The 24,776-nt window shown below is 41.9% G+C and overlaps 2 protein-coding genes across 2 annotated transcripts in view; one reads left to right on the top strand and one right to left on the bottom strand.

Annotated features, from left to right (window-relative positions):
- The first annotated feature begins 606 nt into the window (after positions 1-606).
- Positions 607-24,776, top strand: part of ANO1 (anoctamin 1) — a 142,224-nt gene continuing 118,054 nt past the window's right edge. Inside the window, exons 1-2 of the mRNA XM_050955271.1 lie at positions 607-1,107; positions 3,908-3,991. Of these exons, the coding sequence (XP_050811228.1) occupies positions 3,934-3,991 (58 nt within the window). The 5' untranslated portion in view covers positions 607-1,107; positions 3,908-3,933. The remainder of the gene's footprint in view (positions 1,108-3,907; positions 3,992-24,776) is intronic.
- The window catches only part of LOC127052147 (uncharacterized), a 30,005-nt gene continuing 16,248 nt past the window's right edge, over positions 11,020-24,776 (bottom strand). The window contains exon 2 of the transcript XR_007774685.1: positions 11,020-11,170. The gene's annotated coding sequence lies outside the window, so the exon portion shown is untranslated. The remainder of the gene's footprint in view (positions 11,171-24,776) is intronic.

Here is a 24,776-nt window from a genome sequence, read left to right on the forward strand (position 1 = left end):
ATGGCTTAATTTTGGTCAGCCCCAGCTAGAAAAATGAGTGATTTCACACCCACCAATCATGAAAATATCACTTCTACTCTTTTAACTGGATGCTTCTATGTTTATACAGCTGTCCTTTATGTATGAGAGTGTTCACAAAAAAGGTTGAGTTAAATCCCAGGTTGCTGAGTGTTACTCTATGCAATAAAACTTAGGAATGAGGTTTATGGGCTGGATTATGATAGAATCATAGAATATCAGCGTTGGAAGGGACCTCAGGAGATCATCTAGTCCAACCCATGATATTTTGTCACACTGAGTAGCACCTAAATAGTCAGACTACTCACATCTATAAGGCTTTATTTAGTAAGAGTACTGGAATTTGGACCCCTATGGCTGTATTTTCCAAGAATACTATAGGCAGTTGATTTATTGCATGTGAAGATTTCCAGTTTCTACTTTACAAAATCTATGGGGGGGGCTTGACTTTTTTTTTTATATTTTAAACTTTGTGAAATATATATTTTGATCTTGTGCTGATATTGGGTTCTGCTGTGACTCTCCAGTAGGAATGAATGCAATTTAGCCAAACGAAAAGAGAACTCTCTTAGATATTAAGGGCATGATCCTCAAGCAGTTTATATTCACGTGAGTAAGCATAACAAGATTAGGCTCAAATATATCACAGATCTACAACACAACATACTGTACTGCTACTCTAATAATAAAGCAAATACTGTACATTTTCAAAATTGCCTAATTTCATATTTGCATAAAAATTAAAATTAAAAGGGAGTAAACAATGGGTTTTAAAAATAGCCTAAAAGCACATTGACTCATTTTCAAAGCCTCTCAGGATTACATTCTGTCAAGAAATTATCTAAATTCTAAAATTCCCTTTATTATACATTTACCCAACTGTGTCTTTCCACTCCATCACGTCCAATTTCAAACCTATTCTGAGAAAGATTGTTCTCTTTGTTTTAGTACTGCAGTGACCATAAAAGCCTAACCAGTTAAACCACCAAGGAAACCTGAGAGAGTGAAATTAGGAGTTTGACGACTGAAGCACTCCTTCAGTGAGAGAGAAAAGGAATCAACTCTGTGGTCTAGTGCTATGCCTAGAAAGTAAGAGTTTGAGTTCTAATACCATCTCTAGCCCCCATTACTTCTGCGGCTTTGGGTAAGCCAGCTAGAGTTACACTGCCACCCTGCAATTTGCCCTGAATAAGGGGGAGACCATAGCTGCACTACTCCAGGTGCAATGCAGGCATCAAACTGACTCAGTCACAATAGGGTCCTTGCTTCCTCCTTGTTCTGTGGGAGAAGTAAACTGTGTCTGCCTCATTTTGGAAGCAGTGGTGGCCAGTGTACTGGGGAGAGGACAGAACCAAGGCCCAGCCTACTTGTGCAGGAGGGGAAGCAGAAGCCTTGCAGAGCTGCTCTCTCACACACACACCCCACCCACATATAACCTTCAATGCACGTAGCCCACCCAAGTGAGTGAGGCAGTTCCTTTATGCACTTTACTCCCTTGCACAGGTATTCATGAGCTCCAAAATGCTCTGCTTCTGTTTCCCCATCTCTAACATCACTGATGAGGCTCAGTCAGGTCTTTAAAGATATGTAGGCTCCAAATGGCGCTGGTAAGGACCTAGTGGGATTTTCAAAAGCACCTATCTGCATCTTTAGGCATCTACATTAAAAACCAGGCCCTCAGGAATGATTTTAGATGACAAGGCCTACATATTATAAAAAGAGGGGAAAATAAAGTTAAAAAAAGTTCTGGTGGACACTCAGCCATTAAATCATGATGTTCTGACTAGGCAGTTGAGCACCAGCAAGATGCATGAGGAGGGCCTCCTTACCACAATCATATTAAATTTTGGCCTTTCCTTGGGTAAAAACCCAAAATGTGCTAAAGAATTTGTTTTCTTTAATGAAAGACTGGTTCAGCATCCATGAAGTCTGGGAAAGTTAAAGAAACAGTTAAACTATGGCCACGACCAGACTAGGGTATTAAAATCGATTTTAGATACGCAACTTCAGCTACGTGAATAACGTAGCTGAAGTCGAATTTCTAAAATCGAGGTACTCACCCGTCCAGATGGCACGGCATCGATGTCCGCGGCTCTCCGTGTCGATTCCGGAACTCCGTTCGGGTTGATGGAGTTCCGGAATCGATGTAAGCGTGCTCGGGGGTCGATACATTGCGTCCAGACTAGACGCGATATATCGATCCCCGAGCAATCGATTTTAACCCGCCGATGCCGCGGGTTAGTCTGGACGTGGGCTATGATACACACAAGCAGATTAGGACATTGAAAATCCTCCAGAAGCAGACAGGTCAGATATTACACAGAGGAGAAAGAAATCAATATCTTTAAAAATTACCCTGTTAAGTGTGATTTGGCTTTGCTGATGTCAGTGAACCACCAAAGACTTTATAGTGCTAATAACATCTTAATTATCTTTTACTCTGATTACTATCAGCAGACAAGACACACTAATTTTCTCAGCGCCCTGAATACTGAGGGTGATGTCCAAGAACTCTCCCCAACCTCGTTAAAAGTTCTTCTGAATCTGCAGTGTGTGGTTTCCAAAAGTTGCCTGTGCTTCTGCAGCCTGCTGGAGAAAAAAAATGTTAGTGACCTTTGAGAGGAATTCTCCCTGCATATGTCAGCTGCTGCCATCATTCAGGCAGGTTACTCAAACCCCCAAGGTCAGGTCACTTGCTGCAAATCCACTTTGTTTAAGGTAGATCTGGGTTGGGATTTATTATATTTATCTATGGGTGTCATCTGCAGGGTTTTATGGATACATAAGAAGGCGCCTTCCTTGCTGTTTTGCAGGCTGCGGTTCAGCGCTCCCCCCGCCCCCTCACCCTTTGCCTGCAGCAAAACTGGAGGAGAGAGCCTGAAATCTCATTTGGCCTCAAAGCCTCCGTCCTAACGTCTCTCCATTTTCTAGGTGCCCCTAATTTCACCCATCCCCGCAGTTTCGGAGTCTGACCTGACCACACCCGCCCGTTCAGCAGTAATGAGTCTCCTCCTGTAAAGGGAATGCTCCTCTCCCCACAATCCCTGTAAAAAACACCCAGCTACAGGTGCTCGGATCTAAAATGCCTGTCAACCAACGGTGAAAATAGAGAGAGATCGTATTCCCTGCGCCTCAGGGCAGAGCCACAGAACGGAATAACTAGTTAGTCCAGCAAACACACGCAAACCAAACCACAGGCGCGGTGGGGACCCTAGGGGATGCCTGGAGCCCGAAGCTGGTCTCTGCGGTACCGGGAGCGGGAAGTGCCCCCAACTCTTCCTCGGGCGGATCCTCCTGCTGCTTAGGATCCGCGTGTGCGTGGGTGAGCCCCAGATCCGGGAGAGGTTTAGAAAGAGACGCTCCCATCCTCCTGCTCCCGGCTGGATTTTCTTGCCTAGTTCTGCACCCATCCGAGTCACGTGGGGGGCTGGGTTCCCACTGCCTTATGCCTTCAGCAGCAGCAGTTAGTGTGAGTCGGACTCGGAGCAGAGCGCTGCTATTTAAAGTCAGTGCCTCGCTCTTCACCAGGGGGGCTTCTTTAGCAGCGATCGATTTAAAACCCCTGTGCATGGCAGAGGCTGCATCTGTGACTTTCTGCAAGAGGAGCAGGGTCAGCTCTTAGGTGCGTTTTAAGCTGCTCTGTTTTCCAGGGCATCAAGCTGGGAATTTTCTCCTTTTTTTTTCTCTCTTAAATTTGACTGTCTTCAATTCCAGGGACCCTACTCTTATTATTAGTGGTTGTAGTAGGATTGCTTTCAACTATGTCGTGTGCCAACCTGCAGTAGCTGACTGGCTTCTTGTGCCCATTGAATGAAAGCCCTAAACATTTAAAAATTAAAGAGGAAGGATCCCTTCAATTTCAAATATTCTTTTTGGTACTAATTTGCAGCTGAGCTTTCCAGGCTTGGATAAGAAATGGATAAGGATGAGATTGACCTTCAGAGAATCCCCCCAGAGGCACCTTGGGGGCCACGTAAGTGTTTGTAGCAATGTGGGAAAATTCAAAAGGTCTTAGAGTTTGGATCTTGGGGATGTTATTGGAGGGAAAGTCATTTTACTCTAATTTAGTAATTCTAAAGGAAACCCAGATTATCCAAATGCTGTTTTCCCCATCTCTCCCCATCAGAAGTGCCATTTTAAGGAATTTATTAGCAATTTTTATTTAATACTTTAAAATTCCAGGAGCAATATCCTACTTAGCAAAGTACTGGCAAAATAAAGTCTTTATTTTCGTCTAAAACATAGAACATGATCAGTCATAGCTGCCCAAATATAGCAACTAAAAGCTCATTTTTTACAATGCTAATCTACCCATGAAACACTGAAAAGTGCCGTATGTGGTAATGATATATAAACAAATACTATTTCAATGAATTCAGATTATAAAATCAAAGACAAAGAAGGACTTAAACTGAAATGTCTTTCTGTGTGTGTTTAAATGAGGTGTGCAGCTAATCAGTTATATCTTTGTTAAATAAGGTGAATTGTGTATCCCACTATCATTAAATAACAAGTGCAAACAGACATCTATCGATTGGAGAGTGAAAGTACATTCCTTGGCTGAGAACTTACTTAACATTTAGAACCAAAGAACAGATATCTTTGATGATATGGGATGCAGGGAGAGAATTTCCTTGGCTTCCCCCTAGAAATAAATCATTGCCATGTGTATGTGTGTCTGTGTGTGTCTATATGCACACATCATAAATCTTCACTTACTTCAACAATTGGAAAACAAATGACACTATCAATGTTTATTGAATGAAATTTTCTCCTAGTTTAAAGGCTGTTAAACTCAGAACTGAGCTGCTAAGCAGGAACATACTGTAACACTTGATTATCCAGCTGAATTGTATACAAACGGAGTAAATTTAGAATGGCAACGTTTATAAATTCCATGCTTTACAATCAAAATTCCAAATCTAACTGTGTGCTGCTAAGAATAGCACAGGGAGGCCTTTCTTTACTCCCTCTTTTTGGATTCCCACGGAGACTGTTATCCTAAAGTCTGCCTATTAAACAGCCAAATATTTAACTGGAGTTCAGCCCATTTCTAAAAGTAACACTGTATGCTCATCAAATCTCAGACCAGCCAGAGTGTCTCAGGATAAAAAACAAATAAATAAAACATGTGTGGAAATCAACCTGACAGAAAACAGCTGGGGTTTATATCAAAATATTGCTCTTCCGCTGTCCATTAATTGCCCCCATATTAACATATTTATAGTAGAAGAAGAGGTGTAACTTCTTCATTTCAAAGATGAACATGAAGGAGCACTTTGAAATAAAAAGCAGGAAAAACATGGGAAGCTAGCGTGTTATCAAAGTACATTAACAGTGAAATCAATATGAGGACCAAATGCTAGAATTGTACTAAAAAGAAATACTATTTCTCATGAGGCAGGCAGCTATTTATCATAAGGCAATCAAAGAGATAAGCCAATAGAGTGCTGAGAAATTGTAAATAATGCTTAAGTGACATTCTCCATTTAATTTACTGATTCACTCATTAGCAGCATGAACTGAATGTACCCAATCTCATCAGTATGAGCAGGGAACAATTTGGTCTCACAAATACATCATTGCATTTCTATTGACAAGCCATCCAAAAAGCTTCTTTTGAATGTTTATAAAATATAAGCTATCTAACTATACTGCAGAGCTGTAGGTTGTCAGTTTACCTTGGGAACTTTTGCTCCCACTGCAAAAAGATGTAGGTCCCATTCCTGAAGGGGATGAGTGTCATTTGCTGTGTCAGGGCCCCACAAACCCATAGACATGTGATAGTGAGTGGCATTGCTTACTGTTGTCAGCATTCTCTTATGCTGTGGAGTTGCAAGTAGAGGTAGTGCTGGGGCTCCCTCCATAAAGGAGGCATGGGCAACATAATGTCTGAAGGAACCATGCTGACATAGATAAGATGATACCTTGGGGAGCAGTTTGGAGGCAATGGGCCTGAGGCTCAGGATATCTTTGGGGCTGCAGGGCGAGGTCTCCTGCAGAGCTAGAATGGAAGCAAATCCACACTTCCATATATGAAGTTTAAACAATCAAGCCCTTCCCCCACCCTCCCAGGGGTGAAATCTTGACCCTACTAAAGTCAATGAGAGTTTTGCCAGGATTTCACCCCATACCCATTTCCCTGGCTCTCCCTCTAGAAGAGATTATTCAACCCTGAATTGGAACTTCTAGAGCAGGATTATAGATTTATTGTTTTTATTACATTTCTGCTCTTGATAATACTTGAGCTTTTTCCACTACCAGTTAAACTGACAAATTATCTCCAGCTAATAATTAATCAGTAGTAATAAGAGACTAATAACTGCTTTGATTTTAGTTAGACTTTCTCTTCCAGCCCTGAAGTCATTCACCTCATTAACTTTGTTTTAATTTGAAATAACATATTCATTTGTGGAGATGGGTATGTGTTAAGCCTGAGCACCTCCGGCAGGTAGATTTGGTTCAGTGACGGTTCTTGGGGTCTGCAGCCAGGTGTCTCATTCTGCTGAATAACTTGCAGTACAATATGTCTAGTCCTCCATAAGCCTGGCAAGCAGGACCAGGGCCGGTGCAACCATTTAGGTGACCTAGGCAGTCACCTAGGACTCTAGGATTTGGGGGGGGCATTTTCTTCGGCAGTGACCTTGGCAGCTGGATCTTTGGCCGCCCCGGTCACCACCAGCATTTAGGTGGAGGGAGCTGGGGCAGAGGAGCGTGGGGATGGCCACCTGCAGCAAGTAAAGGGGGGGGCAGCACGTAGGGGAACTCCCCACCCCAGCTCACCCCTGCCCCGCCTCCTCCCCGAGCACGCCGTTGCCACTTCACTTCTCCCGCCTCCTAGGCTTGCAGCGCCTAAGCTGATTGGCTCCGCAAGCCTGGGAGGCGGAAGAAGTGAAGCAGTGATGGTGTGCTCGGGGAGGAGGTGGGACAGGGGTGAGCTGCTTCACTTCTTCTGCCTCCCAGGCCTGCGGTGCCAATCAGCTTAGGCTCTGCAAATCTAGGAGGCGGGAGAAGTGAAGTGGCAACGGCGTGCTCGGGGAGGAGGCGGAACAGGGGTGAGCTGGGGCTGGTGGGGTGCCTCAGGGCGGAGGGTGGGGTGTGGGGAGCTGCCGCAGGAGGAGCGCCTCGGGACGGAGGAGGGAGCTGCCATGGAGGGGGGGTGCCTCAGGGCGGGGTCTCGGGGATGGAGGAGGGTGCAAGGTGGAAGTTTCGCCTAGGATGTGAAACATCCTTGCACCGGCCCTGAGCAGGACAGTTCACCAGTTACTGCAAGGGGTTATGGAGCAATTGAGCATCAGGAAATAAGTGACACAGCAGAGCTGGCAATGGGGTTAAGACCCAGCATGTTTACCACAACCAGAAGCTGCTATAGCTATGCTCTGTTGTTACGCAACTGTACTTATGAAATATGGAAGAAGGGTAGCCTGCCAAAACAGAAGGCGGAAGAGTCACCCTGGGAAGTGGGAGCATTTGTTGGCACCAAGAGGGGGAAAATGTCCTTTTTAATTTTATTATACCCCCTGGATTCTGATGAGAAAAGGAAATGCTGGGGACTCACTGTGAGTGGGGAGAGAGATTGTATTCAATCAGAATCACTTTTCTTGGGGAATCTTAGCAAACATTGCAGATTTCAGGGCCTGATCCTCATGCTGAATGCCTTCATCTCCCATTGGCTTCAAGGCACTGAGCACTTCTCGGGAGCTGCTCAGTACCTTGCACAACTGGGACCTTGGCAAGCAACCCTTTCTGGTGCATTTATGGCAGCCTTCTTCACACATTATTAGAGTAAACCTGACATGTAAATACAAGAGAGGAATTTAGCTCTAATTCATCCACCAGCTGTAGGGGTATTTTCCATACATTCTGAAAACAAAGCTAAGTATAACTCAAAGTGCTTAAATGTTCCTTTGTATAGAGCTTAATATCCTAATAGATCAAGGTAACTGTTTTGTTGAATTGCTTTTACAGCCTCGCAATGTATATTGTGAGGGCTGAATCCTGTATGGTACTGAGCACGCTGAAATCAATGAGGGATGAGGGTGTTGAGCAGCTCTCTGGATTGGGCCTATACTGAATACATGGACTTGACCTCATACAAGGTGACAAAGCATTTCAAGTACTGTAGTCATCAGAGATTCATTTCATATGCAGTCACAGTTATTTTGTAGGTAAATAATAATCTATTTATTTTGACTCCATAGGCATAAGCAGGCATATGTCATAATTTGTTTTATTTCCCCTTGTGATGATGGCTGGGGTCTTGACAATATACTTCTGGATGTATAATATCTAACTGGATCTGCTAGGCTAGTGACCACATTATGTGAAATTGGTCTGTATACTTTGGGAGATTACAGTAATAGCTTGGATGGGGACAAGAGGAAAATGTGTACATGCATATTTAAAATTGAGCCCCAACCATATTTGCCATAAACATTCTGCCTTTCTAATTGGATCCTAAAATCCAGATGCAGGCAGAACTTACTTTGACTTTAAGAGCAGTTAGATAGTTCCAGCAATGCTTTCATGCATATATCTTCATCACTTGTAGAACACCTTTCACACCGACACCTTCAGTACCTCAGTGGTACTATTAAAAAGTCAGTCCTGTGCCAAAGGTTAGAACACATTGGTATCTGAGAAATTGCTGCTATTTTCTGTTCTAAGTATAGGAAAATGCTGCAATGTCTTAGCTGCTACTCTGAGATAATTTAAGTAAAGTTTAGCCTTTTAATAGCAATCAAAATTGGTGGCTTGCCAGTTAGAGCCCTCTCATGCAAACTCTTATTCATGGAAATGGTCCTTGCTAATATTTATATTCTGTGATTGTTAGCACTGGTTAGGACTACTCACATGTATATGGCTTTGCAGGTTCTAAGCCCTTAGAGTGCAACTCCCCAAGATGGAATTTGTCACTTTTTAAATAATCTTTAAAGTTCCATAGATAGATAGCTATCTTTACAGAGAATCACCGCTTTCTTTTTAGAAGTTACAAGGGAACTTGTAAAACATTTTTCTCCTAGGTCAGTTGCACAACGTAGATGCTTATTGGTCATATTATAATCCTGATACTAGCCTTTTTACAGCACTTTTCAAATTGCTTTACAAAAATTTAAGGAATCATGTCAACATCCTGTGAGGCTAGTAAATATTATCATCTCCATTTTACAGAGGGAAGGATTCAGGCAGTGAAATTCAGTGACTTAATTTTGGCTGTAGAGCAAATTAGTTTGAGATCTGGAGTTAAAACTCAGGTATTTCTGGCGACCAAGCCTGTGATCAGACCATTCCTGTCTGTATGCCAGGAAATTTGATCAGTATGCACCAGTATGTGCAAAATTCTTTCTCTTATCCATGCTACAGATATTTATTGCCTGTTCTGCACTCACTGATGTCAGTTGAAGTTCCGCTCACAGAACAAGCTCAGAATATAGCATAGAAATCTGCATGGCTGATTAGATCAAACAGCAAAATTCTGTCCAAGGAGAAGAGATTAAACACATTTAAAAGTACCTGGTTAATAATGACAGGAAAGGAAATGCATGGATAACAATTAAATTCACAAATACAAAATTCAGAACATGTTGCCTTAAAAAGGTGTTGTACTAGGTAAATCGCACAACCTCTGTCCTGAGCCAGCTATCCTCAGCAGATACTTACTTCAGCAGCATCACAAGGCCAATGTTAAAGTAAGGATGAAAGACTTTTAGACTCTTTTCTTCACAGTAGCCTTAAATATAAATAGTTGCTCTAAAATATAATTTATCCATGCCATCTTTTTCCATTGCTTTTATTTTTGGGGCAGTTTTACAATTGACTTCAGTGGGATAGGATAGGGCCTTATTTAGGACTCTTAGGATTTGATTCCTTAACTTCAGTGGGGTTTGAAAGTGTTCAACCCCTTACAGGATCTGGGCCTGCTTAGTGTGACCAATAACAAGAAGAAATCTATTCATTTATGTCTAGTCTGTCATATTGTAATATAATTTCAAGATCTTGTTTCCCATCCCCCCCATATGTTTGTGTATAGTGACTGAATTTTGTTTTTCTGGACTGGCATGTAGAAATTAAAAGAACTTTGTGACAACCTAGGGAAAAATTATTGCAATGTACAGAAGAAGGAAGTGTTTGTGCCAAAAGTCACTAAATTGACCCAAACTGTTTTGTGGTACTGATGTCTTAAAAGGGAATTCTGCACGTGCATCTGTGTGCATACACTTTTCTGCTCCTATTCTAGCACCAGAGCCACTGCAGGAAAATTTTCAGGGAGTGCAGCAGACCTGTGGGTGTGTTTCACTACTTGTGTACATATGCTCCCTGACTTGATAGTGACATTGTATGCACACACGCACATGGGGTATTATGAGCAGGAACAATCTGCTCACGGGATAACTGAGAGATGAACATTCAGGCATGCATTAAAACTGCTTTCTTGAACATGAGTATGGGCCCAATTGGTAGTTGTATGTGTGTGAGGGAGCTGAATTAGGCCCTGTGTCCTCTGCTCCAGTATTCAAGTGTGCACACTGTCACTGTCAATGGAAGATATGTATTGAATGGTTTGAGGGCATCAGATGTAGCAGTAGTGAGAGGATAAGTCTGAACAGACTATGTCACAGCAAGCTATATCATGTAGAATGAAGCCCTGGAACAGTTCTACTCACTGGTGGAAATTATTACATTGCTATATAAATCCTGTGTTCACTGGCACAGAGTCTAAACCTGATCTAAAGAAGAAAAATGGTTCTCTATATGTAATATGCATTTCAGCATGCGGTCAGGCAAACCTCGCGCAGATGCTGGTATCTGAGAGCACATTGTGAATGTTCTTTTTGATGAATGACGAGTCAAGGTTTCTAAAAATAAATTAATGGTTTTTCCTTCTTTATTTCCTGTGACTTAATATATTTTATTCAACCATATAATTACCTGGAGACTTAGTGTAGCAGCTGAGTCACCAAGTTTGGATGTGAAACTGAACTGTCTCAACATTTGCAATGGGGAAGAGGATTAGGATCCTGGGTTCGTGATCTGAGTTGAGGATGAAAGGGGACTGGATCTGGGGTTCTGCTGCAGGTTTCTTTCTAATACAGAATGTTCACATGTTTAATTTGTAGAATATTGGGAAATGCCCTCTCCAGTCCCTTTAGCACTGTGGAGAGAGTTGGAAAAACCTCATAAATAAATGCATCTGCAAAATCAGCGAAAGAGAATCTAAGAAATCTACTAAGGTTGGTTAATTACTAAAATAATTAATCGTGAGGGAGCTTCCATTTAACTATTCCCTCAACACCATTCCTAATATTGATCAGGCTATAGTCCAAAATAACAATTACTTCCACTTCATTATGTCAAGCAAACATTTTTTAAATAATTTAAGCTTCCTAGCACATACTCTCAGTTCATCATATTGCTGATAACAAGCCCATAATCTTGAATTCAAATAGGTCTGAAGATATATGTATTTCATTCAGGTTTTAAGTAAGCAAAGAGCCCAGCTTTTTGTGGGGATTATCTACTAAAATATCAGGATCTTCCAACCTATACAAAACATAAGTTTCTGTGTCCTTGGAAAATACAGGGCCCAATCTAAAATATGCTTGGATGTCAGTGGGGAATTGAGGGAGTACATCACTTTAGAGAAGACTCTGAGCACCTCCCAGGATTAGGTCCATACAGCACCCTGTATATCCAACACAAAAGCAAACCTTATTAAGTATACTATATGTCTGACTAAAAGGTACATCTTTAGGCAGTATAATGTATGCCTGATATAAGGGCTTGCCTTATAGGATATGCTGTATGGACAATGGCTGGACACGGCTTACTGAAGTCCACTATGCATTGTACTAATGTTAAAATATTCCACCTAATAAAAATGGAATGACTGAATTGTCTAGAGACATGACTTGGGTAATATTAAAACCCAGGGCTTAAAACTCAGGGCTGCTGTGCCCAGACAACTGATTAAAGAAATTTAGATCATATCAATAATTGTATATGTTTCTAAGTAATATCTACTCCCTGACCTTGTGTGTATTACAAGATAAAATAAGAATTTTCCTTTTTCCCATCCATGCATTCCTTTTCTGGGCTTATGAGATACAGGCTCTTAAGTTTTTGGTACATACGATATGTACTGTGTCTGTGCATTCTAATCCACACTACTAGCATTTCTTTTTAGCCTCTGTTTGCAAATATATTTTGTATGGAAGGATTGTTTCCTTTTTGTCTTTTTAGGAGCCATAACATATTTAGCTTTATCCACACCTGTCCTTAGAATTCCTGTTGTACTGTTTGCTGAAAAATAGAGTTTCTGTGAATGTCAGTGTATATAGAGCCTTGTTAAAGTCTTCTGCACAGGGATGAATTGCATCCAGATCATAGATTCTGAACGTCTAGATGATGAAATGAAATAAAAGTCTGAAAGTTGGACCAGCAAAAAAGAAAAAAAAAGAATAGAAGTTAGTTTTATCCTTGGATCCGTGCTTGCGTCTTCCAATTTCTTCAATGAAAGACACCTATAAACACAAGCAGAATTTAGCCCTAATAATTTTATTTCGGTGTCATGGGATTGCAGGTTTCAAGGGACATGGAATTCAATGATCTAAAAGTAGAATCTTATTAGTAGGTGACCTGAATTCTGTCTGAACAATTTTCTAGGTCCTCTGCTGACCACAGGGAAGCAGATTTGAAATATTATTTCACCTTTACAGTCATAATCAATAATGATATTTGGCAGGCAGTTGAGTCTGGGCTAAAATGCATTTCAAAATGAAAGCTCAGTTTAGGACACGCCTTGGAGACTGACTTAAACCAAACAGCAAAGACAAGAAATTCAGTATCATAATTGAAACCCTGAGATAGGTTCAGCTATTGTGCCCCGGTGTTATATAGGAGGTTCAGGCTTCCCATAGGAATGTGTTACACATCTGAGCTACAGTACCTAAGGACATTCTCATACTCAGGAAATTCTCTTTTAAGTTGGATGAGGAGGCTAGATTGATCCAAGAGTTAAACACTGATATGTAACATTAATCTGAATAACCCTGCTGAGGTGAGTTTAGAATGGAATAAATCTTTTGTACTTCTAAAGCACCTTCCAACTGCAGATATCAAAGTACCTTACAAACCATAATGAGCTTGCAATGGAGTTGCACAGATGTACCTGGGGGCATCATCTGGAGAAAATAGGCATTGCATAGGTCTTATTGAGAGTATGATTTGGTTTGCCAAACCTTTATTACAAATGATTATGCGTGGGGAGAGGACTTGACTTTCAGATCTCAATTTGAATTTGCTGGGCTGGCAGTTGAGGACAAAACCTGAGTAAATCTGAAATGGAGTCAGTGAGAGACAATAAAACGTGGAACCACATAGTGGCATTTTTGCAACGTAGGCTGCTGCAAATTGCAGGGAGGGAGACCAAAACAGCATATTTCTGCCCAGAATCTGGGGATTGCAATGCTAGTGTTTAAACCATCATTGCAACCCCACTTCTAAGCTGCTCCAGGTGTTCCTCAGCTACAATTCAGGATCTGAATGTAAAACTGTCATGCTACACTCATTAGTTTGGCTATCTGCTTCAAAGAGATCATTGGCTGATCAGCACATTTAGAAAATATGGCTTCATTTTAGGTCCATATTAGTTTCCTCCTAGAGCAAATATGGTCTCAAACTCTGGTTATAACAATAATGGATAATAATGCTAACATCAACTGGAAGAAAAACTGCACCTTCACAATACCATTTCAAATGATCATCTAAAAGGTATTTTCTCTTCATGCTGTTCCAGTAAATAAATGTGATAGAAATATGAATCTTGAAGAAAAAAAATCACTGCCAGAATATAAATGATTAGTTGGATGATAAAAAGCAGAACCCAAGCCCTGCCAATGGAAAAGCAGAACACTTTTTCACACTTTAGACTTTAACATTTCCAAATAATACCTGCTGCATAAATATAAGCCTTTCAAGTTAGTTGGTTTTAAGTGGCAGGTACCTGAATTTCATTTTAATCTTTCTCCTCTTAACAGCTTGCTAATAATCCTTCTGCTAAAGAAGATAGGCTCTTGTTTCCAAAACATAAAATTTTTAACTTTTCTATTATAAATGAAGGAAGCCTCTTTTTTGAGTCAGTTTCTCTCTCTTGCAATGTATTTTTCCAGAGTAGTTTATCCAAAGCTAGTCTTGCAAGTTTCCAAGGCCTCTGGCTCTAACCCAGCAAAACACTTAAGCATGTGCTTATCTTTAAGCATGTGAGTAGTCCCAATGCAGGCTCCAGGCCCCAGCACACCAAGTGCGTGCCTAGGGCGGCAAGCCGCGGGGGGCGCTCTGCCGGCGCCGCGAGGGCGGCAAGCAGGCTGCCTCTGGTCCGCTAGTCCCACAGCTTTGGTGGACCTCCCGCAGGCATGCCTGCGAAGTCCACTGGTCCCATGGCTTCAGGACTAACAGACCCTCCGCAGGCAAACCACCGGAGGCAGCCTGCCTGCCGTGCTTGGGGCGGCAAAATCCCTAGAGCTGCCCCTGTCCCAATGATCACTTTTGGTGAAGAACAAGGTGGTCAAGTGGATGAAGGCCTGATCCTGGAGTCTCCAGGAATTAAAGATTAAGCTTTAATTAAAGATTATATCATGTGATTAAACCTCCAGGAATACGTCCAACCAAAATTGGCAACCCTACCTTCAGAGGCAATTGAATTTGCACAGTACTTTCCAAGATGTTCTCAGCACGCCCCCGACTAGCATAGTCTTTCTTTTAACTACTGAGGGCATGTCTACACTTACCTCCAGAATGATTAATCCAGCAGGGGGCGATTTATCACATGTAGTGAAGATGTGATAAATCAACCATCGAACACTCGTCCGTCGTCTCCAGTATTCCACCAGAGTGAGAAGCGTAGGCAGAGTCGACAGGGAAGCATCAGCAGTCAACCTACCATAGTGAAGACACTGCGGTAAGTAGATCTAAGTAGGTCGACTTCAGCTACATTATTCACATAGCTGAGGCTGCGTAACTTAGATCAATTTAGTTTGGGTCCCCTTCTCAGCCCCAATGTAGACCAGGCCTGAGTCACATTACAAGCTAAAGTCTGCATCCCTTTCTCAGGAATATTTTTAATTACTTCAGTGGATGCTTAGTCTGAGTAAGAAGTGTGGGATCAGCCCATTCTTCCTTAAAGACCCAATCCTGTGATGTGCTGAGCACCACAAATTCCATGTTAAATTACAAGGGTGCCTGTTCTACCTCCAGTTTAAGTTAGTGAGAGTTTTGCTATTGAATTCAGTTCAGGAGCAGGAACACAGGTCTAATTGGAATTAAAGGTTCACTAACTCACAGGATCTAGCACTAAATCTTTATAGCAATGTCCAGTCAAAGCAGTCCTGGAGGGCCTGATACTGTTTTTGGTATGTTCACATAATTCACCTGGAAGCAGTGAAGACCCACTCATGCAACTGGCTCTCTCCAAACAGACCCCAACACATAGTAAAGTCTGTGGCACAGAACTGCCCACATAGAATCAACTGCAGAATTTAAGCCTGGAAGTTTTTGCAGATGGAAAAACAATACAGATCTATTTAAACCTTACCTACCCTCTATTAAAAAGAATAGTTAAAACAAATGCATTCTGTGTATAAACTGCCAGTGGCTCAATACTAATCAACTGAAGAATATTCAAATTGAAAAATAATCAGTTTTCCTAGTCAGAGGGGTGACACATCCAAACACATTGAGAAGAGTGGGGTTCAGTTTCAGCTCAAAACACTGGACAAATTTCAGCCTTTACCAAATGTAATCCCATTGCCCTTTTGTTTCACAGCGGATTTTGGAACAGAATGTTTACATCTTGCCTCTTCTCTGAGTGGCTGTTTCTGTTATTGCTATCTTTTTTTAGGGATAGGTTTTAAGACATAAAGATGAAACTACAGGAGATAAAACAGAGACAGAAGTGGAAGGGGAAGGAGACACTTTAAAATAAACTGTGCGCTGGAAGTTTGCATTCTGTCCGGAACCTGAATTAGTTTTGGAGCAGCCTCATTATTTTTAATATCTATTTCCCCACTTGACTCTTCTGTCTGCTTTTTTCCTTATTTATCATCTAAGTGACCCCTGAGGGGACACTTGTGAAACAAATACTAATCTCTGGTGAAGGACAAAAATGCAGCATTTGTTAAACTGCAAATAACTTGATAAGTTTAGCAAGATCAAACTTTTGAATTCCCATAAATATTTGAAAATCCATCTTTTTATTGTTGTTGTCCCTCTCCCCTGCCCCCAGTGCTGCAGTGTTGCGGGGATCTGGAAGATGGAAGCAAAAAGGATGGGGTGGGGAGATACTGTCCCACTGAAACTCAGGTTAAGCCAATTTTTGGGTGGCTGCCACCTCTTTCCACTTCCTGTGATTGAGCAAATGCAGATAGGTTTGTAGTAGTGTAGTCTGAGTGTGGGGGGAACAGTTTCTCCCACTGGTTCACATGAACTGCTTTGAACTGGAACAGATGTGGATGTACAGAACTATCTGCTCACAGCAGCCATTCCATTTATAACTGCAATTTTCTATTCAGGTCTTTATCATTTTAACTTATTTTGTGCTTCCACATTCTGTTCCAAACCACATAATAAAATAGCCCCAGTTGGGTGAGTTTTCAACTTGCATTCAAAAACGTTGGAAATGTTATTCCTTGCATGACTTTACAATAGCAAGACTTTTCTGTTCAATGCTTTATTGATAATAGTGATAGGCTGAGGCAGTGTTCATTTTGGATCTGGAGCCTGTTTAAGGTGGGGTTCAGAATGCTGGCTCAGGATCAAACTCAGGCTACTCTGGATTCAGATTCAAGAGTGCTAAAAGCTCAAAAATTGTTCCTTAAAATATTTAATTTCAAACTGATTCTTTCATGAGACCTCTCTTTTATTGGATGATGTTCAAACTAGATGTGGAAAATAGATCCCTTCTTGGTTTGGATGCAATCCCTAACCAGATCAGTAATGATGGATTCAGATCCAGGGATTCAAATCCAATTCCCCTAAAATTCAGGCGTGCGTGTGGATGGTGGTTCACTGTTAAACTCTTCATTAATAAAATTCAGCACGGAATGCTTTCCATTCCGTCTTACATAAGAACACAAGAATGACCATAGTGGGTAAGACCGGTGGTCCATCTAGCCCAATATCCTGCTTCTGACAGTGGCTGGTGTCAGATACTTCAGAAGGAGTGAACAGAACAAGGCAGTTTATCAAGTGATCCATCCCCTCTCATCCAGCCTCAGCTTCTTATAGTTAGTGGCCTTGGGACATCTGTATTATGAGGTTGTATCTTTGACCATCTTGGCTAATAGCCATTATGGACCTATCTGCCATGAACTTATGTAATTTTTTGTTAACACAGTTATATTTTGGCCTTCGCAACATCCCCTGGCAATGAGTTCCACAGGTTGGCTGTGCCCTGTGTAAAGAAGTAGTTTGTTTTAAACCTGCTGCCTATTAATTTCATCATGTGACCCCTGGGTTTGTGTATGATCTGAAAGAGAAAATAACACTTTTTCTCCACACCATTCATGATGTTAGACCTCTCTCATATTTCCCCAAGTCATCTCTTTTCTAAGCTGAATACTCCCAATCTTTTTACTCTTTCCTCATATGGAAGCTGTTCCATACTCCTAATCATTTTTGTTGCCCTTCTCTGCTTTTTCCAATTCTAATATATCTTTTTTGAGATGAGGTGACCAGAACTGCACACAGTATTCAAGTTGTGGGTGTACCATGATTCTATTTAGCGACATTATATTTTCTGTCTTATCTATCCCTTTCCTAATGGTTCCTAAACATTCTGTTAGCTTTTTTGCTGGTGCTGCACAATGAGCAGATGTTTTCAGAAATGTATCCAGGATGATTCCAAGATCTTTCTTGAATGATAGCAGCTAATTTAGAGCCCATCATTTTGTGGGTATAGTTGGGATTATGTTTTCCAACATGCATTGCATTTATTAACATTGACTTTCATGTGCCATTTTCTTGCCCAGTCACTCAGTTTTGCGAGATCCCTTTGAAACTCTTCAGAGTCTGCTTTAGAGTTGACTATCTTGAGTAACTGTGTATTATCTGCAAACTTTGCCACTTCACTATTTACCCTTTTTCCAGATCATGTGTAAATATGTTGAACAGCTGTGGTCCCAGTACAGAACCTTAGGGGACCCTGCTATTTACCTCTCTCCACTGTGAAAGTCTATTTATTCCTACTCTTTGTTTCCTATCTTTTAACCAGTTACTGATTCATGAGAGAACTTTCTCTCTTATCCCATGACTCCTTAAGTTGCGTAAAAGCCTTTGGTGAGGGACCTTGTCAAAGGCTTTCTGAAAGTCTAAGTACACTGGATCACCCTTGTCCACATGTTTATTTGACACCCCCGCCCCCAAAGAATTCTGATAGATTGAGGCATGATTTCCCTTTACAAAAGCCATGTTGACTCTTCCCACAATGTTTTGTGTTTATCTATGTGTCTGATCAGTCTGTTCTTTGCTATAGTTTCAACCAATTTTCCTGGTACTGAAATTAGACTTCCTGGGCTATAATTGCCAGAATCGCCTCTGGAGCCTTTTAAAAAATTGGCGTTACAGCTATCCTCCAGTAATCTGGTACAGAGGCTGATTTAAGTGGTAGGTTACATACCACAGTTAGTAGTTCTTCAATTCCATATTTGAATTCCTTCAGAACTTTTAGGTGAATACCATCTGGTATTTATCAACTTGTTCCAAAACATCCTCTATTGACACCTCAATTTGGACAGTTCCTCACATTTGCCACCTAAAAAGAATGTCCCAGGTGTGTGAATCTCCCTCACATCGCCACAATTAAGTCTCATAACATTTCTGTATAGTACATAGTTAAATGTTCTGACTCCTGCTGACTGAACTGCAAAGAGTTTAAGGCATATGCCCATGGTTACAGAAAGAATCAGTGGCAATGTTGGGCTTAGAATTCAGAAGTTATTGTCCCCAAGTCCTGTGCTCAGTAAACCAGACCACACTGCCTCTATTACAAAATTATTTTAGTGGTCAATTTTTTCAGAATGACTTCATTTGTTTGAGAATCAGGGGACTGTGCTTGTCAAATCATTTGTTTTTTAGCTCTCCACTTTCAGCCTTAATACAGCAAACAAATTTCCCCAAAGTTCAGAGACAGATAGGATCATAACCCAAATCATAAAAAAAGTCATAACCCGCTGGGGTCATGCTTTCAAGCTATCCATTTGAAGTGAGAGTTTTTGCTCCCCTTATTATGGTATTGACTAATGTGCATTTATGGGAATCCTTATGCATGCAGTATTCTCATACTATTCAGAGTTTGGTATAGTAAAGAACTGCAGGATCACATAGCAGGTTGTCATGTTTTGATGAAAAGGAAAAAGGAGCACCTCCCATTCCTATGCTGCCATTTTGTTTGTACAGAAGGAAGTTCTATGGTCCATTTAAATCCCATCTGCCCAATGTATGTAGCTTGCTATATTTTTATTTTACTTATTTTAATTCCCATTAAGAGTTTTGCATGACAAGAAACCACAGGAGTTCAGCTTTAAGTGCTTTTCTAATGCCTTTGAATATGTTCATGATTACATCTTCTACTGATGCCTCTAGAAGAGTCCATTCCACAGATTAGCTCCTGAATTGAAAGATTTTCCTCCTCAATAATTGTACTTTCCCTGCATCATCCATTCTAAGCTTTAGCCCTTGCTTGATATGTGTGCAAGCTATGAAATTCAGGTGCAGGGTGGTGTCCAGATTTCAAACATTTCTGCAGTTGAGGAAGTCTGGATTTGGAATTCAAGTTTTATATATTGCATAGACAGGGCCTAATTGCAAAATTCAGATCAAGGCTTAGCTCTGGATAGCCAACTTTCACGAAGTTCATTGGTGTTTGGACTGGGGACATCTCTAGTTTGTTCAGTCTTTTTCTTGAGCCTTTTACCCTGAATTGTTCTGTCCCCTCTACAGTTAGTGATTTATAATTGCCTGATAAAATATTGACAAATGCTAGCTTTTATTTAAAGAATATCTAGTGTAGGCAACTTAGTATACAATTGTTGATGGGTCAATTCCACCTTTGTTTGCATTAGCTGGTCCCTGTTGACTTTATCCTTTAAGCAGAAGTAATTTTAGGTAGTCTGCTTTTAGTCTCAGACTTTGCTATTTTGTATTCAGAGTAAACAAAGGCTGTAACCCCAAGTGGGTAGAATTAGGTGGGGAAAAGGAATGTGTTCTTTCCTTCAACAAATAAATCAGCTCCTTCTGCAGTGCAAGAGCATATACCAATGTAACAGGGTGTGTATAGTAAGCTAAGCAGACATATTAACAGAGGGGAAATCTCTGACAAGTTTTAAGTATGTCCCCTGTTCAAGTGATTCTTTTAGAAGACAGGTCTGTCACATTTATTCCCTAATAACTTTTGACAATAGGCAGACATTACCATAGAGTTTATTTTAAGGAAGGTTGTTTAATTCTGCATCTTGGGGTTTTTTCCGGTTACTTTTCCTCTTTTATTTTTTTACAAAAAATCGGGTCATTTATTAAGTTTGAGGTATGGTTATATTTGGGAAGGAAGCAATAGACACAGAACTGCTGGACTATATCCGAGGTATCTGGCTATAGGAAAAGTGCTCTCAACTCCCATGGTTTATGCAGACATAATTCCCACTGAAGTGAATGGGAGCTTTGTATACTCCAGTGACTGTAGAATCTGAAGCTCTATCCAGGAATGATCTTATATTCCTGAGTTATCTGTTGGTCAGCAGGCAGGGAAAGGAAGACACAATTTTCTTGCACAAGGGAGGAATAGAGTGTTTAGAACCAAGCATCCCTACAGAGCTCCAATTCTTGTGTGCTATGCTCTTACAGTTGCAATCCCTAGCCTTTCCTGGGCAGAAATTGAAAATTATGTTGAAATATGCCAAACTGTGTGTCAGAACAGGACACTTGTTCTTTGGCGCAAAGGAAATCGAAGCTAGGGTTCCAAAGAGAGATGCTAACCCATTTTGTGTCTTAGCACCATAAACCTGGGTCTGTGGGACCTGGGCTTGTGGACTTGGTTTTTCCAAGTCCATGCTGGAGTGTCCACATGGCATTGTAAACCTGCGCCTACAATTCCTGGACCTCGGTCTCACAGCAAACATGTAGCTACGGTATTGTGCAAACCTTCAGACTCAAGTTTGCTGCTTGCACTGCAAAATGAGGGACCTTGAACCTGAGTTAGAGGGAATCGGTCTCTGACCCCAGCAGGGTCCTAGGACCTGAGTGCTTGCTGACCCAAGTCAGACTGATTTTGTGTGTCAATGGGAAGGGGGCTTGAGCTCAAACCTGAGTCAGAGCTCAGGTTTAGAGTGCAGTATAGAAAACAAATGCAGATATTCATTGCTTTCATGTCTCTACATTTACTGCTGCAGTCTCTCTGCAACAGTAAACTATAGGCTGAGTAGCTCCTGAGAGGCACTGAGTGCCCTCCACTCCCCTAGCTTCCCACGGTCAGAGGGCGCCCGGATGGAACAATGAGTCAATATTAGGCAGCTGTGCAACATGCATCTGATCTGATTAATGTATTCTGGGGAAAGCAGGGCTGCCTCGCTTGGGAGAATGATCAAGGATTCAGGAGCAGGAGGAAGATAAGATTTAATTTGGGAATTGAGAGGCTCAACTGGGAAGAAGGGTCTGGGAGGATTTTAAAGGGCTTTGGATGGGATTACAATTTTGGTGAATCATGGGTTACATTTTGCTGAGTTTACCAGGGCCGCCCAGAGGATTCCGAGGGCCTGGGGCCATCGGCGGCAGGTGGCTCCGGCGGACCTCCCGCAGGCGTGCCTGCGGAGGGTCCACTGATCCCGCAGCTCCGGTGGAGCATCTGCAGGCGTGCCTGCGGGAGGTCTACCAGAGCTGCGGGACCTGCAAGCGGCAGGGCCCCCCCCTGCGCAACGAAATGTCTAGAGCTGGCCCTATTTGGCGGTGGGGGGCCCCCGCCAGGGGTCTTCGGGGCACTTCGGCAGTGGGTCCCGGAACGGAAGGGCCCCCGCCGCTGAATTACCGCCGAAGACCAGGTTGCACTTCGGCAGTGGGTCCTGGAGCGGAAGGACCCCCCCCCCCCCCCGCCGGCAAAGACCGGGAGGGAAGAAGCTCCAGGGCCCGGCCCCGCAAGAGTTTTCCAGGCCCCCTGGAGCAAGTGAAGGACCCCGCTCCAGGGGCCCCGAAAAACTCATGGGGGCCCCTGCGGAGCCTGGGGCAAATTGCCCCTCTTGCCCCCCCCCCGGGCGGCCCTGGAGTTTATTCCTATTTATGCTGCAGTACAGATGTATACAACACTTTGCAGTAGTAAAAATACTCCAAAGAATGTATATTATGAGGATAAACACAGAATAGTACAATTACTACAAGAACTTAAAAGGCAAGTTGCGGTTGGATGTTAATACAGGAACATGGAACTGTCATACTGGATTAGACCAGTGGTCCATCTAGTCCAGTATCTTGTCTGCAACGTTGGCCAGCACCAGATGCTTAAGAAGAAGGTCGAGCAGCAGGCAGCTATCGGATGGGATGACTTGACCCAATGGAAGTTTCCTCTCAGCCCCATTGCTAAACCCCAAAGCGTTAGGGTTTTGTATCCCTTCTAAAAGTCGTGTTTGGTTTTGTAGTATTTACTGTTACAACTCTGGATATTCTTTTTATCCACATAAATGTCTAATCTCTTTTGGAAATCTGCTAAGATCTTGGACTCAGTTGATATGTTGTGGCAATGAGTTCCACAGGCTAATGCACATTGTGTTAATAAGTATTTCTTTTTATCAAGTTTCCCTTTGCTGCCTCAGTTTCATTTAATGTCCCCTTGGACATTCAACAGGGGTGGGTGGAGGGTTAGAAGTGATTTAAAGGAACTTTGTGAATATTGATTTGGAAGCTGGTTCATTGCCAACTTCTGTAATTGGAAGAAGGCATGCCAGCCAGATTGTCAATGGATATACATCAGAATAGCCTCACTGAAGGCCATCTATACCAGCTGAGGATGTGGCCCAGAATCAAAGAGTGGGCAAGGGAGTGGTAAGGAGGGAGGCATGGGTGATGATGGGAGGGTTAAACAAGATTTTTGTGATGTTATAGCATACAAATTACTCAATATTACGGCAGTACAAAAGTAACAAATAAACGTTAATTTGTATTTGGATTTCTCTTGCCAGGGATTGCTTTGCTTTGTTGAATAAGAGCAAACTAAGGAATTTTAATTTGAACATGCACAAAAAGAAAAGGAGAGGGGAATTGCAAAGTGAAGATTTACTCAAAGTTTTGAGTTTTAAATGTTAAACTCGTATATTTTCTTTCACTTAGTCTTTTAAAGGGAAAAATCCTGCCTTCAAAGTTTTTTCACATCCTTTCCAAATGTTTCTGTTGAAGGGGAAAAATCAGCTTTATGTGGTAGCGCTCAGAGTTTGTGTTGAAGTTTGAGCCTTTGTTTTCTTGACACAAAAGAAGACACATGCTCATAAGGAGGGAGAGCAAAGAAAACCAAAAGATAAAGAAAATTTGCCGGCAATCAGGGCCAGCTCTAGCCATTTCGCCGCCCCAAGCACTGCGGCACACCGCAGGGGGCGCTCTGCCACTCGCCGGTCCCGCGGCTCCGGTGGACCTCCCTCCCGGCAACCGGCAGAGCGCCCCCCGCGGCATGCCGCCCCAAGCATGCACTTGGCGCGCTGGGGCCTGGAGCTGGCCCTGCCGGCAATCACTTAATGTTTGCACGCAAGTTATTGGAAAACTGTGGGTAGAGCAGGGCACATGGAATCACTTTAGCATGCCAATCTGGTCACAGCAAAGTGTTGTAAGGTTAGATTTGTGCTGGCTTGCTGATCTTGACTCTGGTTAGACAGAAGTTAAACAGAGAAAAATAGGAGGAATAAGGTGATGCAGAAATTGACATGCTGTAGAGGGATTAGCAAGAGCTTTTAGTTCACCTCTTGTGGAAACAATACTCTCCTCTTCTTGCCTAGATTGGTCAAAAAAAATTTTCAAGATCAGGAAGAAGGTCCAGTGATGTGGTTATTGCCTGAGTACCAGCATATAGTAATGATGTCCTTGAAGTGCTTTAAATTCTCTGCCATATTAATTTATTAAGTGCTTTAGGGAATAAAATAAAACAGCTGTCCTGCCATCTGCATATGGACATTTCATTTTATGAAGGTTCTAGTCTGGTCTAACAATCCTGTAACTTCACTAATAGGTTTGGAAAACCCCTTATCACCCATTTGTAGGTCAAAAATTAAAATGACTTTCCACTTCAGAGAAATTAACGTTTTAATTCACTCTCAAGTCCAGCAAAACAGTGGATAAAGCATAGGGTGTATATGGGTCTAGGCATACATGCAATCAAAATGGAGACAAAAGCAGAGCTGTACATGCTCAGAAGATTCAGCTAAATGCAGAAGAGCTGGGGAAGCCAATGCAGAGAGAGATAAGCATATTAGCATAGGCTAGTAAACCTACCAGCATTTTACAATAGTATCAAAGCTGAGATATAAATTTATTTGTGACATCACTGAAACTTTCTTCTGTCTCTGGCCTCTCTCACCCTTCCTCAATGATACCTCTCTCCTGTTACCTTCTCCTGTAAGTTATTTTCCACTAATAACAATGTACACAACACATAACACTAACATACTACAAACTGCTACTGCACTAGTACTGTGCTAGAGTGGAAAATAAAAACTTACTATGTAAATCCTAAATATAGT

The sequence above is a fragment of the Gopherus flavomarginatus genome, chromosome 5 (genome assembly GCF_025201925.1).
Source record: "Gopherus flavomarginatus isolate rGopFla2 chromosome 5, rGopFla2.mat.asm, whole genome shotgun sequence".
NCBI lineage: Eukaryota > Metazoa > Chordata > Testudines > Testudinidae > Gopherus > Gopherus flavomarginatus.